The sequence below is a fragment of the Miniopterus natalensis genome, chromosome 21, assembly GCF_054644295.1.
Source record: "Miniopterus natalensis isolate mMinNat1 chromosome 21, mMinNat1.hap1, whole genome shotgun sequence".
NCBI classification, from domain to species: Eukaryota; Metazoa; Chordata; class Mammalia; order Chiroptera; family Miniopteridae; genus Miniopterus; species Miniopterus natalensis.
This window is the reverse complement of record NC_142101.1, coordinates 15,497,451-15,513,686: the sequence shown is the minus strand read 5'-3', so window position 1 is coordinate 15,513,686 and position 16,236 is coordinate 15,497,451. Positions and strand designations below refer to the sequence as shown.

Below are 16,236 nucleotides of genomic sequence, written 5' to 3'. Positions count from 1 at the left end.
AAGCCACCGCGGCGGCCGCCGGCCGGTCGTCTGCTGCCGGGTTGGCGTTTGGAGCGAGCGCAGGAGGAGGAGCCGGAGGAGGGAGCTGGAGGCTGGACGCGGTCGCCAGCGGCGGCGGCGGCGGCAGCAACGTGGAGTGACCGGGCGGGTCGGCGCGCTCCGGCCGGGGTGGAGGCCACTGCGCGCGGCTCCGGCAGCAGGATCCTCGCCGCCCGGGCAGCCGCCGCGGCCGCCGCCGGATCCCAGCGCGTCCCGAGCGCGGGGCGCCGCGCAGCCGCCTCCCCGCGGCGGGCCCGGCTCGCCCCCAGCGCGCGCACCGCCGCGCGCCCCCGCACACTCACACTCGCTCACGCACGTGTGCGCCCCTCCGCGCCCGAGCTGCTGCCGCCGCCGCCGCCGCCGCCGCCGCCCCAGCGCCGCGGGCCGCGGGGCCCTCCCGGCCTCCCCGGCTCCCAGCGCGTAACCCCCGGCGCGCCCCGCCCGCCCGCCGCCAGCCCCGGGGCCTTTTCATCTCTTCCCGTTTGGCCGGAGGCGCCGAGTTCAGATCCGCCACTGGGCGCCCGAAACTGACACCCCGAGCGCCGAGCCCTCCGCGCGCACCCATTCCTGCCTCGCGGCCGCGCGTGTCTCGTCCGCGTCTCGTCGCTGCGGGAGAACTTCCTCCGGCGCCCCCGCGCCAGGGTCCCCCTGCCCGCCGTGCACGAGCATTTCCACCTTGGGAGCTACTGGCATTTTCTTTGCAAAGGAATTCGAGCAAGATCCCTTTTTTTTTGTTTTTCTTTCTCGTATTGGACAGTGACTCGATTGTTTGCAAAAGTTTCGCATTAAAAAAAAAAAAAAAACAACCACCAAAAAAAAAACTACCTGATCTGTATTTTGAGACTGGTTGGTTTCTTTTCTTTTCTTTCTTTTTTTTTTTTTTTTGGTACCCTTTTTTTATTATTTTTTTTAACTTTTTCCACCTTCCAAAAAAATAAAAATAAAAATGCACTGCTGCGTGCTGAGCGCGTTCCTGCTCCTGCATCTGGCCGCGGCCGCGCTCGGCCTGTCTACCTGCAGCACGCTCGACATGGACCAGTTCATGCGCAAGAGGATCGAGGCGATCCGCGGGCAGATCCTGAGCAAGCTGAAGCTCACCAGCCCCCCAGAAGACTACCCCGAGCCCGAGGACGTGCCCCCGGAGGTGATCTCCATCTACAACAGCACCAGGGACTTGCTCCAGGAGAAGGCGAGCCGGCGCGCGGCCGCCTGCGAGCGCGAGCGCAGCGACGAGGAATACTACGCGAAGGAGGTGTACAAGATCGACATGCCGCCCTTCTTCCCCTCGGAAAGTAAGTCCCCCGCCCTCCCCGCGCCCTCCCGGGGCTCAGCGCGTCCCGGGGCCCCCGCAGGGACCGCCCTGCCCTGCCCGCGCCCCGCTGGGCTTCCCTCCTGCCCCGCGTCCCACCCGCCCCGTCTCCACTCGTGAGCGTCACGGGCACGCTGGGCTCCGAGACGCTGCCTTTCCAACTGTGCACTTCTCCATTCCTCCCGCCCCGGCGCCTCCGCCCTTTCGAAGGCGCTCTCCTCTCCATTCCTCGCCCCTGAAATCCTTGGCTGGGCCACACCAGCTGGCCGTCAGCTTGCCCCTGTCCCCCGGGAGGCCACGCGCTCCCCGGGGCTGAGTTTGGCCGGGAAATCTTGGTGGGTTTCTTTTCTTTTTTTTTTTTTTGTCGGACTCCCCCACCCCCCCGCCATGGGCGTGGAGACGGTCCAGCTGGTGCACGAAGGGTTAAAAAAAAAAAAGTGGCCCAAAGCTAGCCTCCCAGAGGGAAGGCGCCCCCTCTCCCTGCCCACCTATCCAAGGGCTCCCCCAGGCTTCCCTACTGTCTCGAGCCCCCCCTCCAGCCCGCCCCCCAAATGTTTGGTGAAACCCCTCCAAAAACCTACCTCCGAACCCCGGATTCTTGAACGTATTGCCATAGCTAAGTGTTTACAGTCCCCAAAGGCCCGCTCTTGTAACCTGGGCCCCCTTGGGTGCCCCCTGGGGCGGTGGAGAGGGCAGCTTGGTTTCTGACGGTGCTGACAGGGGATTGGCCGCACCTTCCTTTGCAGAACCCCCTGAACCCTGCCTTCCCAGGCTGGCGGTGGAGCAGAGCGCTTTCCTTAGGTGTCCCTCTCTCTCCCCCGGGAGCCCCGGGCTCCTGCGGTTACTTGGGTGCCTTCCCAAGTCTCAGGGAGGGTGGAAGACAGCCCATCTGTGTGCTTTGTAACCCCGCTTCTCCGAGGGCAGTGTCCTCAAAACCAGCTGGCCTGCAGTAGCCGGGGGAGCCAAGGGATTTCGTGGGGAGCTCTTTGGGGTGGGGATGGGGGATGTGTGTGGAAAGCACAGTTAGCTTAGAATTCGTTCCAAATTCTTTTTGAAAAAGAAAAAGAAAAGCAGCAGCATCCAGTGATACCTGAGGGGGTTAAATACCAGGAAGAAGTAGAAAAAAGAAAAAAAAAATTAAAAAAAAAAAGCGAGCCTCGACATTTGCGTCTGTCCAAACCCCAAGTTGTAAACGTTTCATTGGCCGCGCTCTTCTCTCCACCCCCTTCCCTGCCCTATATACTCGCTGCCCGCACAGAGTCCCCGGGTCTCTCCGAAATAGATAACACGGCCATCTCGAGCCCGGGCCCTAGAGGTTCTCGCTGCGGGGTGGAGCTTTTCTGTTCCAATCTTCAGCTTTAGTTTGACAAGCCGCAGCCCTGTCCCCTGGCCGCAGCCGGCATAGCTCACCCCAGGCTTCCCTGCGACCTCTCCGCTCTTCCCGTTGGGGAGCAGAGCAGACGCAGGGGATCCGGGCAGCAAGGATGCTTTTACCAGTGTGGTCAGGGCCCCGTCCTCCCCAGGGGAGATGAACACTCTCCACCCCTGCTACTCCCTTCAGGGGCGGGGGGTGAAGCTCTCTCTCTCTCTCTCTCTCTGGGGTGGAGCCAAGGAGATATTAGGCAAGAAAAGTTCATTGTAATTAGTCCAAGACCAGCGAGAGGGGACAGGGGGCTGGGTCCAGTTTGCCTTCTCCAGCACGTGCACCGCTTCACTGGTATTGGGCAGGCGGGCAAGGGGGTTAGCTGTGCAGAACCCGGACACGCCATCCGTTGTGTGCATTTCCTTGCAAAATTGCTAAGGCATTGCCGGCACTTTTTAACAGAGGAGGCCTGAATTCATGGTTATAGACAGGTGTAGTCGTGGAGAGAGCAGGTTACCCAAGAGGGTGTTAATTCTTTGTTCTCTCAAGCGTGTTTCAGTCCAAAGGGCGGAGATGATCTGACCCAGGGTCACGGTCATCACCAAACTGGAAAAAACCCTCACAGTATCAGGATGGCAGAGGATGGGCAGCTAAAATCAGTACCCAGACACTCTCCCCCACCCCAGCCACCAAATAAATTAAAACTTCTCATAAGCGCACTATAACAAAATATATACGGTCAGTTTTCATGCAAAAATACAGGCTTGTCAAAGCCCGTCTTGTGTGTGGAAGTCCAGGAGCAGAGAACCATATTAACAGCAGACTTGATCCCACTGTGCAAAGACTGTGGACGATTTTATAGAAAGTAGGTTAACTGATTTTCCAGCACTTTCGAGTTATACTGGAATATAGTAAAACCGTTCCAAAAAAAAAGGGGGGAGGGAGAGAAAACCGCTCCACCATATTTTAAAAGAGCGCGTTGAAAGTGCAGCGTTGGCTCCTCGACCAACTCTCCCCCTTTAGGTCTTCAGCTGGGGCTGCGCAGAGGGAGGGTGCCCGTCATTTCTTGCAGTGAATTCCGTGGCGAGGGTCATAGGCCTCGGAGCCCAAGGCATGGGAAAGATCACTGGTTCATTTTTTACCACCAACTTATTAGCGTTCGGGGAGCGACTCCAGCTCAAATATTGCAAATATGCTCTAATTATACTCAACGAGCTATATATCATTACGGATCGCCGATAGCCCTTTGTGGGACATTTTATACGGTTCAGACTAAATATTTTTAGCAATGTGGAAATTTAAAAGTAAAAATATAAGAGATATTGTATATGCCTCCAGGCGTATTTTTGTCTTAAATATTATCCTTGGCCGGGCGTGCTATATAAATACAGTAAATATGAGTAGAACTGGCCCGTTGCCAATCGCCTAGGATGAATTTTAGTCGAGAAAGGTATTTATGGGATATAAATAATACTGTGTCAACATTTAAAGAAGGGGGTCTGATTAGTTTTGAATTTATTCATATTGATCTTCTCACATGCTGTTAGTTTAAGGCTCAAAGTGGAGTGATGCTTGGGTTTACCGATCGTTTGCCCAGCGGGAATTGGTGGGTTTCTGGGTCCTTTTGACAATCCATTTGAAGTTCAAGACACATCTGTTCAAAAGACACTGCACAAGGCTGTAGAGATTTAGCAAGAGTAACCTCCTTAACCAGAGAAGGTGCCAAATGATGGACAGTTGAAATCTGTAGAGGCTCAGGCAGTAAAAAAAAAAAAAAAGACAAAAAGTTTCATTTTCTATCTTTCCTCTCCCTCTTTCATTGTAGCTAATCAGGCCCTTGATGTGGTTCTGACTGTGGTGATTTCACACACACACACCCTCAGGATCCATTTGACATTTTCGGTTGTCCTGACTGGGAGTGGAGGGGCGCTACGGGCATTTAGTGGGTGGAGGCCAGAGATTTTGCTGACGGCCCTAGAATGCCCAGGACAGCTGCACCCCGGCCCCTATATCAAAGAATAATCCAGCTCAGAGCATCAGTAGTGCCCACGCTGAGAAGCCCCGGCTACCCTGACATTTGTTTCGGGTTACTGAATTCTGCTAGTGGTACCATTTTAAAAGTCATCACCTAGGCATAAAATAGCTTTATGATCAAAAGGACATTAAAATGAGAGCGCTGAACAGAGGTTATAATCAGAAAGTTATCTCAATTAAATAGGAGCTGGAATCGGACCATTTTGTATACTGTGTGCTTTACTGTGATTTTCTTACAACGCCTACGTTAGAAGCATCCGAGCTTCCCATTCATTTAGCCTAAGGAATGGGTGGGGACCCATTGGGAACCTCGGTCAGTGGCAAGTGTGGTTAATCAGAACAAAGAGAAGTGAGAAGTTACTTTGGGTTTTCCTCGCAAAGAAAATAAGCAGTTCATGTGGACCGAGAGCGGATTGTCCGAGTCAGGCAACCGAAGGCAGTAAGCGGCCGTGTTGGTGCGTTCATCACATTGAATTAGATGGACTAAAATACACAGCCCGGAGCATCACAGCGAGGTTCCCTCTCTCATTGTTTCACGCGAATGTTCCACATTCATCACCAAACAATGTCCTTCCCTATTTCCCCCGTCATTTTCCCAGTGAGACCGTGGGACGTAGAATGAGTCCCAGTAGCACCGTGTTTTGGGGGAGTGTGATTTGAGATTCTGTTCAGGGATATGTCTTTCTGTGCACAAGTTGCTGGACTGTGGGCCCGTTGCCCAGTGAAGGAAAATATTAGCAGTTGCTGGAACACAGTAGTATTTTCACTTGATGGTCAGGGATTTTATTTTTTAAGATTCTCTGTGTGGGGGTGTGCGAGAAGGAGACACAGAGGGAGACAGAGAGAGAGGGAGGGAAGCAGGGAGGGAGGGAGGGAGATCAAAGGCAGATTTGAACCCCTTTGACTCCCACAAAGACTGAGTTATTAATAAACAACAGACCAACTTTCATTCCTTCGTTGCTATTGCATCATTGCTTGTACTAACTCTAGTGCCTAATTGTGGTTACATTTAACTTAGGCCACATACTCTGTCAGGATTTCCTCTCTGTTCTTTCTTTTACTTTTCAAGGACTAGGGAAAACCCTCAAAGAAATATACTGTTTATAACTGAGGCCGTTGGGCAGCTTTGGCTGCCAAGTGGGGCCGGCCTGCTTCGAGCCTCTCCGGAGGACTCCTCCACCCCCCTGGAGGCTGGGCACTGGAGCTGGAGGGCCCTGCAGGCAGGTGGGGACCACTTGACCTCCCAGAGGGACTCTGCGTCTCCACAGCGACCCCTGGGGTCGACTTCAGGAGCTGCACCTTTTCAAGGCTGACTTAACCTCTGGGGCAAAAGTGCTGATACAACCTCGGCTCAGCATCTTTCATCAAAAGATGAAGAAATGGCCGATCAGCTTTCCCAGAGGAAACGAGATGTCCAAAAAGGGCTCATGACTCACTGTCGATCCACCGTCGGACCTGGGTGAGAACCGGGGAGGTCACTGACTCCCAGGCCTTCACCCAGAGATGACAACACAGTCCAGGCTGCATTTTTTTAGGAGGTCAGTGGAGGGACGTGGCTCTAGGAGAGACATGCAGGCCAGCCAGGGAGTTGGGAACCTGGCCCCACCACCCCCTGCCCATCGCCCCCCAACCCCTTTGTAGGTCTAGTAGGAAGGTGAGTGAGCTGCGAGCAAAGAGGCTGCACGGAAGAGTCTGGAAACAGCCCTCCATCTGTCCCGATGGTGCATTTCCGGTGCTGAGGGGTCCTGGAGAGAGGACTCGGACTCACCAGATGTGCTCGCTCTCCTCTGGCAGCCCTTCTGCCAGGGGGTGGATTCCATCTCTCAGATTCTGAGCAGCTTGCCGAAATGCTCCTCTGGCCAGAGATAAACAAATGTTTCCATTGTCATTTTGAAGCCATATGGTGTGCTTTTCCTGTTCAATATTCTTTAAGCCAAGATCATTTTTTAACCTGGGAATCCCATGTGCTCCGGGTATTGTAAGTTGGAGAACATGCGAGGGATTCCTTGGCGGGTTTGTTTAGACTACAAAGCTCGCTTCTGGCCTTTGTTTAGGAGAAACCTGAGACGCTCGGATCAGGCTACAGCCACACGTGGGTTGTGTTTCTTTTTGTTGTTGTTGTTGTCTTTTGTTTCTTTTCGACCCTCTCTTATCCGGAAGTGGGTTTTGAACTGTACTGCAAGGTGACCGCCACCTGGGTTGGCTTGGTGGCCTCGGGGCTGCGTAAAACAACCCCCCCCCCCCCCCGGGCCTCTTCCCGCCATCCCTGGACTGCTTTTTGTTCTGGAATTCTCCATGGACGGCGGTCAACTTCCCTGGACCAGGCCCCAGTTTCTTCACTTGCAAAGATGAAGACGAGACCTGCTTTCTAGGGTTGTGAAGATTGAGGGGGCCGGGTACAGAGAGCACCTGGCCCTGTGTCTAGCGCTTAGTAGGCCCGCTCTACACAGCAGCTGTAATTCATGGCCCCTCGAACACCATGGATTTTAAGATTATTTTACGTGCCACGAAGAAGGCGGCATCACTGCCAATGCCCTATGACGTGCCGTCGATTACGAGAGGTGAAGAGAGATGTTTTAGACGTGTTAAAATGTGATTAAACAGGGATGTTTTAGGAGCCACTCCCACTAGCCTGGGGGTGTCTTGGGACCTTCATCTCATTCTTTTCCTTTGTAGGGTCCACTCAATGGCTCTGTTTCCCTTGCACACTGGGATTGTCCCTTAGGTGACCTTTGCCGCGTAAGGGGCCAGGGACAGAGACTGGCAGGGCCTCGAGGCCCCAGCGTCTAGCCCTATCTAGACATCTAAGAAGCCCTTGAGAATTTAGCCTTCCTAGGTGAGACTTCCGACGTCTTAGGTAACATGCAAGACTTTTCGGGGTCTGCCCCTCCTCCTTGCTCAGCCCGCCTCTCACTAAATCTCTGCTTGAAAACGACATCACCCCCCTCTGCCTTTACCCAAGTGGGCCTGTTATGTTCGTGCCCCCGGGCCTTTGCTTGCGCTCTTTCTCCCACTTGGAGACCCGTCTCTCAGCACCTTTAAGCATCCTCTAGGGTTTAGTCGGGTGCCACCTCCCTAGGAAACCTTTCATTTCCCTAGTGTATTTATTTAGCTCTTCTGGACTCTCACAATGCTGATATTCGTCTCCAGTTCAGCCTTTTCCTTGGCTGCTGGTAACATCTCAGCCGCGTTCTGACCTGTCTTCTTCATTGGCTTGGGAGCTGCCTCAGAGCAGGAATCGGCTCAGACTCACCTGTCCTCCTGCAGAAACTAGCCCATCATATTGGCTCAGTAAATGCTTAGTGAGTGAGTGAGCATTTCCCTTTAGAGAATAAGACTGAACCTCCAGGAGAGGGATCAGAGAATTCAAAGCATCAGGACCAGGAGATGAGCAGAGATGAGATCTACTCACCTTTGTCATCAGGGTACCTGGAGTGGATCGTATCACTGTGCTGAAGGCCACGAGCCTCCTCATAGCCACAGGTTTCCTCTCTCCAGTTATACAGATAATAATGAAAGTGATGGTGATGACGGTGGCGGTGAAAGCTAACCTTTATTGGGTGCTACTATGCACCAGGCATAGATTTTAAAATACCTTACATGCATGCACTTGTTTAATCTTTACAAGCAGCCCTTTAAGGCCCATACTGGCATTTTCCCTGTGACACATGAGGCCACGGTCAGAGCTGTTTCTATCAGCGATGACTTATTGAAAGTAAGGCTCTTAGTTACCACCAATAACAGAGGCCCTATAACAGAGGCCAGCAAATGCAGAGCCCGACTTTCTTGCCCTTTTGCAAAGTGATGCAGCACATCCACGGAGTGACGACCCTCCTCTCCTACCACGGACTGCCTCCATGAGCTCTCCGTCCTTCCCCATGGAAGGGAACACCTCCGAAGCCTCCCACCCAACCCTGGCTCCTTTTTCTTGCCTCTGACACATTCAGCCTTTATCCCTGCACTTGGTTGATATAAACATTGCGATGTCCCCAGTCTCTTGGTCTTTGTCTTCACCGGCAGCCGTTTTCTTCCCCAAAGTTTTGACAGATGTGATTGGTAGGGGATTCATCTTGTCTCTTTCGGAGAACTGATTTATTTGGGAAGGCAGGGTGGTGTGGACAGACGGACCCAATAAGCAAAGAGAAAGGAATCTCAGAGGCAGAAAGGCAAGAGGTGACCTCAGAGACCAGAAGCCCGACTCCTTGGTCCTAACTATGGCCGTTGTTAGACTGTGGTCTTGTTTGGGTTCACAACTTGACTCTCTCAGTGCAGGTTAAACCGCCTCCTTGACACTGAAGCTGCCTCCTGCCGAGTTCAGGCCTTGGCTCTGCCTTAATTGGCTTCGTGGCCGGTTGCAGCTGACCTAAGTGCTATCACCTGCTCCCTGGGGTCATAAAGGTTTGCAGGTGCAAAGAAGTACCTAGTGCTCCTGCTTCCGGCACTTAGTAGGTCTGTTTTGCATGCCAGCTGTTAGTCATTGAACCTCACACACCCTTGACTTTAAGATGCACCGTTGTTTATATGCCACTAAGAAAGAAATGGCATTGCCAACTGTTTATAACATGCCACTGATGATAAGAGCATCGGGCTTTTGGCGCTATTGAAACATGAAAACTATGAAAAAGCAGTGAAATCGCATACGTGTTTGTTTAAGAGAACAGCAGTCCATGGGTCTGTCCAGAGGTCTGTCCTAGAGGCACAGAGAAAATCAAATGACATGGAGGCATGATGGCTGTGCTCAGAAAACTCTTCTATTTAGTGAACTTGAAGAGCCACCAGCTGGTGCTGTCCACCTCTGGAGCCCAGCGCCCGGACCCCACGCCCTGGATTCCTCCCAGCATGCTCAGGGAATTCATTTTCAGTTTTGATTTTATTTTTTATTTTTTTGGACATCTCAAGATGTTACCAGTTGTTTCAAAGGCTATGTACATTTTTAGGGGGAAATGGTTAAATTCTTTTCACCGATCTCTCTGAATGAGCCCCATAGCCCTCACCTCTCTTTCTGGGCCCAAAAACCTGAAATCCAACAAAGGAGCAAGTGCGTGTTTTTCATGGAACTGTCACCCACAGGGTGCACCTGTGTCACGCGCTCGGGGCCGGGGCAGCCCCTCCGCACTGCCCTGCTGAGTCCCCGTGGAGGGAGACAGGGTGCGGGGCCCTGGCTGGGGTCGCGCGCGGGCAGAGCGCGTTTGTCTCCATGACCAAGAGCACGTGGGTCAGGACGAAGCCCGTTGTCCCCGAGGCAGAGATGCCTTGCTTCGGAAAAGTCGGGGAGCCGCTGTTTGAGAATGAGACTGCTTTTGGGGGAGATGCTCTTTGTTTCAGGAACTGCCATAGCATCTTTCCAGCCTCCTGCAAGAACTAAAATGTGGCCTTGACACTGGCTCTGTCCATTGGCTTTCCCCACCTGACCCGCAGGGGCCACACCTGCGTGACAGGCTGGCTCCCCGAGAGCACGCTCATCCCTGCAGGCTGTCGGCAGCACCGTCCCTTGTCACTTGCGCTTGGGCGCAAGAATGCAAAGGCACTGGGGTGACCACCAGTGCACTGGTTTTGGCAAACTTGATAAGCACAGGACTCATCCGTGCCTCTCAAGAGCACTATTTATTGTTGCCAAAACATAAATGGGACATTCCTGGGCCATGTAACTTAATGTTCAAGTTTAGGGTTCATTTCAGTATCGTTAACTCAGCGCTTCTCCCACCAAGTTCATTCGGGATCGTTCTCTCTACACCATAGGGAACAGTGGCTTTATCATTCTTTCCACTTGGGATTTGCTCTTATTTGGTCATGGAGGCAGCCAATTGATGACTCTCATCATTGATGTTTCTATCTCTCCCTCTCCCTTCCTCTCTCTGAAATCAGTAAAGATATATATATATATATATTTTCTAAAACATTTGGAAAAGAAATCATAGACTGAGGCCATTTCTTTGCGGAAGATGGATGGTTTGGTAATGGGACTGACTGCCCCCCTGGAGGTCCGTGGGGCTTTCTGTGGGGAACTGTTCCCACGAGCTCAGAGCTTGGCATCTGGGGCTTTGGAAGTTGAGGAGAGGGAAGCTTGGAACATGCCAGAGCTGTTGACTTGTACCCAGAAGTAGCCGGGCAAGAGCAAAGCTGAATCCTGGCTGTCACCTCAGGCTCTGCAACAGCATTGTCACCCTCGGATATGTCTGTTAAAAAATCATGTGGGTTTGAATAATAACTCAGTCACTCGTTTGTCCCTCCTCCTAGGATCGAGCCTTAGGGTGTTGAGTGTGTTGATGGAAGTCACTGGTGGGCTCCATTGAACCGAATCCTGAATGGCCACTGTTCCACCTCCTAAACTTTGCTTTTTTCCTCCATAGAATGAGGGCACTGGGCTAGTTTGTCTTGGAGAGAGAGAGAGCTTTCAGAAGAATTCCACTGTCAGAAAACATCACCATCAATATGGAAACTATGTGTGTAGAGTCGTGTCTAATTTCATTAATTCCTTGGCACTAGTGCTCAGATTCTAGAAGGTGGGTCTTGGACCAAGCTCACCCCCAGTCATTGGACATTTGGAGTCAGCGGTTTGCCCTTTCTCAGTAGCACTTGCTGGGGCGTCTCTAGGTAGAGTAAAAATTCATCTTAGTACAGCGAGCATTGAGAGGAAGTGATAGGGCCCACTTATGAACTGGTATAATCACCAGAGAGGTGTTTGTGTGGTGGGTTTGGGAGGGATTTAGGCAGGAATTTAATTTGAAGTGGAGTTTAGGGGATTTAAAAAAAAAATTATTGATTGATCTTAGAGAAAGAGAGAAAAACACTGATTTGTTGTTCTACTTTCTGATGCATTCACTGGTTGCTTCTTGTATGTGTTCTGACCAGGGGTCAAACCCACGACCTTGGCTTATCAGGATTATGCTCCAGCCAACTGAGCTACCCGGCCAGGGCCTAGGTGTATTTTAATGACATTTAATTCTGCTTAAGGTTCCACTGCAGCAAGAATGGCTTTTCCTCTATCTTATAGACCCTTTCACCCCACACAGAACCCCCCCTTACTCAGGACAAGTAACCCTCCGGAGGGATAAATTGTCCTCAGTCCGCTTGGTGGGGTTGTTTGGAGATCAAATGAGATCTCATCAAAGGCCCGCGGTTCTCGAATTTTACCGAGCGGCAGAATCACCTGTGCTGCTTACGACAGATGCCGATTCCCAAACCCCTGTCCCCTCCCTCCATCCATTCTGTCATTGTAACGTGGCTCCAAAAGCCTGCATCTTGACCCAAAGTCCAGGTGACTCTCAGGCAGGTGGTTCAGAAACACTCCCCAGAAATGCCGTGTGTTTTTTTGGTTGTGCTTCGTTTCTTAGTGGTGTCATCACGGGCACAAATGAACCCCGATGCCTCTCTATTAACTTCACTGTCTTTTAGCTACACTGTAAGTTACTTTAACTCCAGGACTGTTTCTGTCTTGCGACTTACGCGAGCCACGGGCCCCCATTGTGAACTAGTGAGTGCCCAGTACTTCTAGAAAGCGTTATTGCCCTAAGGCTATTAACATCTCAGATTTTTCCTGGGGTCTTACATTTTTTAAGCATTTCACATATACCCAGAGCCTCACTGACCTGAAAAAGATGTGTCCAGACCACAGGACCGCATCAATCGCATAGACTGTTAAAAATTGATTTTTTTTTTAAAAAAACTAACAATTGCTTTCTTTAACCTAAATAATCACTATCAGCATCATTTGTCTCTCCATCCAATTCATAGTTTTAATTTCTGAGGTACCAGATCAGCCCCAGAGCCCCCTATCCTCCGGCCTGGCCTAAAAACAAACAAGTAAAAACCAACAATATTTAGAAAAGGAAAGAGAAGGTTTAATAGCGCAGCTTCATAGCAGAGGGAAGGGAAACCAAAGGCGCATACTTGAGGACCGCGTGTTGGAAGCTGCCAATGACAATAGTTACTCTGCCTTGTTCTTGCTCAGCCTTCCCTTGACCTGGGGGACCCGGGCCAACCTCAGGGATCTGGTTCCCATTGAATAGAATTGTCCCACGACACCCACTGGCCTGAAGAAGGTGCTGTTTCCCAGGAAAAGGAGTTAAATCCCCCCAAGAAATGCACAGGGCCACGGCTGGAAGAAAAAGTGCGCTCTGCTTATGACTCTGCCTCTCTCTGGTGGTAGTGAGTTTTCTGTTGGAGATGAGTCTCAGCATCTCTTCTCAGAGGTCAGATAGGCGCGAGAGGGCTCTGTTTGACTTGCTGATCTCTCGTGACAACCCCAGTGTGCCCAGCGTGGCTTCCTGTCTCTGCCGCCTGGTTATCTGCGGGGATTTTCTCCCTCCGAGACTATGGGGAAGGCTCTAAAAATGAACAACGCGGTTGCTTCTTGTGAACATGTGCGGAGATGTCAGCTGGCAATGCCTACGGAGGCAGCGTGATCGCAGTGCCCTGCAGAGGCCTGGGTGTGGGCACGTCCCTGCCATGCGGGTCACCCAGGGCCCCAGGGCCCCATTAGAGAGGGTTCCGGCTGGGAGGTGGGATCCACAAAAGTGTGGTCACTGGGATCTTGTTAGTGGGCTGAATGCTGGGGATGGTGAGTTCCAGGGTATGGAAAAAGTCCTATCTTTTAAATTAAAAAAAAAAAAAATGTTTTTATTGATTTTAGGGAGAGAGAGAGGAAGGGAGAGGGAGAGAGAGATAGAAACATCGATGAAAGAGAGACATTAACGTCAATCGGCTGCCTCCTGCGTGCCCTCCCCCTGCTTGGGGTCAAGCCCACAACCTGGGCACGTGCCCTGACCGGGAATCGAACCAGTGACCTCTTGGTTCATGGGTCGATCGATCGATACTCAGCCAACTGAGCCACACCGGCTGGGTAGTCCTGTCTATTCTAAAGTCAAGTGATAAAAGGCACAAATCTGGGAAAAAAACATGAGCGAGGAATCCACAGGGCCGCTGTCTTTTGTCAAAAGCAGTTTTCAGGTCAGGTCTGGATAGCAGCAGAGCTATTTCTAGAAGACGTGCCCCAGGGGAAGGGAAGGTGCGTGGATTTCCAGCCTGTGTCAGGAGCTAGGAGAGTGTACTCAGGCCAGGCCTGGAAGGCCGTCAGGGGTTCGTCTGTCAAATAAGTTAGGTCAGTAATTTATTACATCCCTTTATTATATTTTATTTGTCAGTCTCTCTTAAATACGTCATTTCATTTCAATCTTCTATTAACCCTCAAGGGCCACATTATGTCCATTTCATTTTATAGAAACGGGGGCCTGGGTAAATCGGGTGACTTGTCCCAAGGTTTGCAGCATCCGCCTCATCTCATGCAAAAATCCCGTATTTATCACGGACTCTACCACCAACAGGACAGCCTTGGGACACTTAGCCATGTTTTCTCTTCCACTTTGGGTGTATTTTTTAATAAGAATACGGTGGGCCATGTATACGATCTAGTTGCTGTTACTTTAAAGGAAGCGAACTTCCAAACTCCAGGATATAGTAACGGTCATGGGAGAAAATCCATTTTATCTCATCCAGGGGGCCCCACATGCTTCAGCTCTAGCTGAGCAGCCCCAGACGAACAGACATGTGTATTTTCGACTCCTCCTTGGCGAAGGAGCCCTTACCTGCGGGGGAGGAATGCGGCAGGTAGTTTTAAGAAACCCGAAATCCAGGCCCAGCGAACGAAAAGCAGACTTTGATTCTTAATAGGTGGGCTGTCTTTCGTCAGAGGAGGTTAAGGCCTCTCCTAGTCATCTTTAATAGAGGCAAGGTATTTATTTTAACGTTTTGGTGTATAAATTGTACATTGTTATTTTAACACGAGAGCGTGTTCAAGGGAAACCCGAATTCAGGAGTCTGACTGCTGGGTAAGGGCTGCCAAAAACCTGGGACCAGAACCCAGACACCCCCCCCGTAGGTTTTTAGTGTCTCATCCCCTGAACCCCGAGTAGCAGGGAGCTGATATTTCCGGGGGAAATGGTAAGAGCATTCATTGAGCCCCTCTCCCACTTTGAGTCTTTGTATAGCTCTGTGCGAGGCTTCCCATCGGTAAAATAGCTAATGACTGACTGTGCTTTTTAAAACTCCTAGCTGTCTGCCCAGTTGTTACAACACCCTCTGGCTCAGTGGGCAGCTTGTGCTCCAGACAGTCCCAGGTGCTCTGTGGGTACCTTGGTGAGTACACTCGTCTGCTTTATACCTCATTTCACGTAGTGCTATCGACTTTATCGTTAGTGTCTGTGTCCTGCGGGGAAGGTGGCGGAGGCCACCTGGAATTCTGAGATGCAGCCTTGTCGCTCATCAGTGGCGAAGGTGCCCCTGAATTTTGTAGTTGGCCGTTTCCATGAGCAACTCTCATGAACAGCTTTGAAATCCTATGATGACTTGATGGCTGTATGTGAGAGGGTGGCCTGTGGGGCGTATGAGATTTGTGTCCCAGGGGTTACAAAGCAATTTGACCCCATGAAGGATGCTCTCTGGAGGGCTGAACCATTTGACCAGAATGTCAAGGGTCCTTTTTTTTTTTCATTATTAATGTCCTTATTACTGGCACATTGTAGTTGCTCAATTAATGCAAAGGAGATTCCGTCCCCCCTCCTTTGCAGTCCTAGAGCGAGGCCTGTGGGAGAGTTATGCTGATGCCACTATTTGTGATCTTATTGTCATTTCTGGGTTGCATGAGAAAGTGGGTTGTCACGGCTCAAGATTCCGGCCAACTGGACCTGGGAGCTTGCCACGTGCTCACACCACTCAGCCCTGACCTTCAGAGCCGGTGCCACGTGGGAGGTTAGGGGGGGCACGGAAGCCAGAGGTCCCCCTCCTTGCCGATTTGGAGCGTTCATCAGTTCAGCCGGCTTTTATTGAGTGCCTACTGTACGCTGGGCAATGAGAGGCCACAGCAAATAATAGAATTTAGATGTTTCCGACACGAAGAACTCAGTGGCCCGAGCTGCCCTTGACCCGTGCTCAGGGAGAGAGGAAGTGGACCCGGAATCCTGGCCTGGGGTCACTCTGCATTTCTGAGGCTCTGAGAAGGTTTGGATGATATTGATTCTAAACGTGGGCAGACGTCCCAGACAGGGACAGACGCAGTGTTTTCATTGCCCTGATAGATGCCTGGCTGGCTGGCATATCTTACTCCGCAGTTTATGATGCTTAACCTTCCCTCTTAGGTATCGAGGAATAAAATGCTTTATTTACAATACCTAAGCTGGGATGTCCTTAAAAAACAACAACCCGATTCTATTGAGGTTGTACATTTTATTTTAGTCCAGAAAGCCTCAGAGTGGCCAGCCAGAAGCTGCCATGTGAATAATAAAATAAAATAAATTTTAAAAATGAAGGTTTCAACCATGCTTTTAAAGTTCTCTTTTGCGAGATGAATTTTATTTCATAGTCAATCTCTAAATGTGTGTTTTATTTCACTGTCTGAATAACCAAGGAGTTAACTGTCTGATATTTCCCCCGGTAGCTTTTTGGAAGAGAAAAGGGGAAATGCTGGGAATGAGAAAGGAGGGCGTATGTTGAGCCC

The 16,236-nt window shown here is 51.2% G+C and overlaps 1 protein-coding gene across 3 annotated transcripts in view; it reads left to right on the top strand.

The window, feature by feature from the left end:
• Nucleotides 1-462: 462 nt before the first annotated feature.
• TGFB2 (transforming growth factor beta 2) overlaps nucleotides 463-16,236 on the top strand; it is a 53,401-nt gene continuing 37,627 nt past the window's right edge. The window contains exons 1-2 of one of the 3 annotated variants that reach the window (XM_016221196.2): nucleotides 463-1,331; nucleotides 14,796-14,879. In XM_016221196.2, coding sequence (XP_016076682.1) covers nucleotides 986-1,331; nucleotides 14,796-14,879 — 430 coding nt within the window. In that variant the 5' untranslated portion in view covers nucleotides 463-985. The remainder of the gene's footprint in view (nucleotides 1,332-14,795; nucleotides 14,880-16,236) is intronic. The other 2 variants (XM_016221198.2, XM_016221197.2) reach the window with 2 other exon arrangements.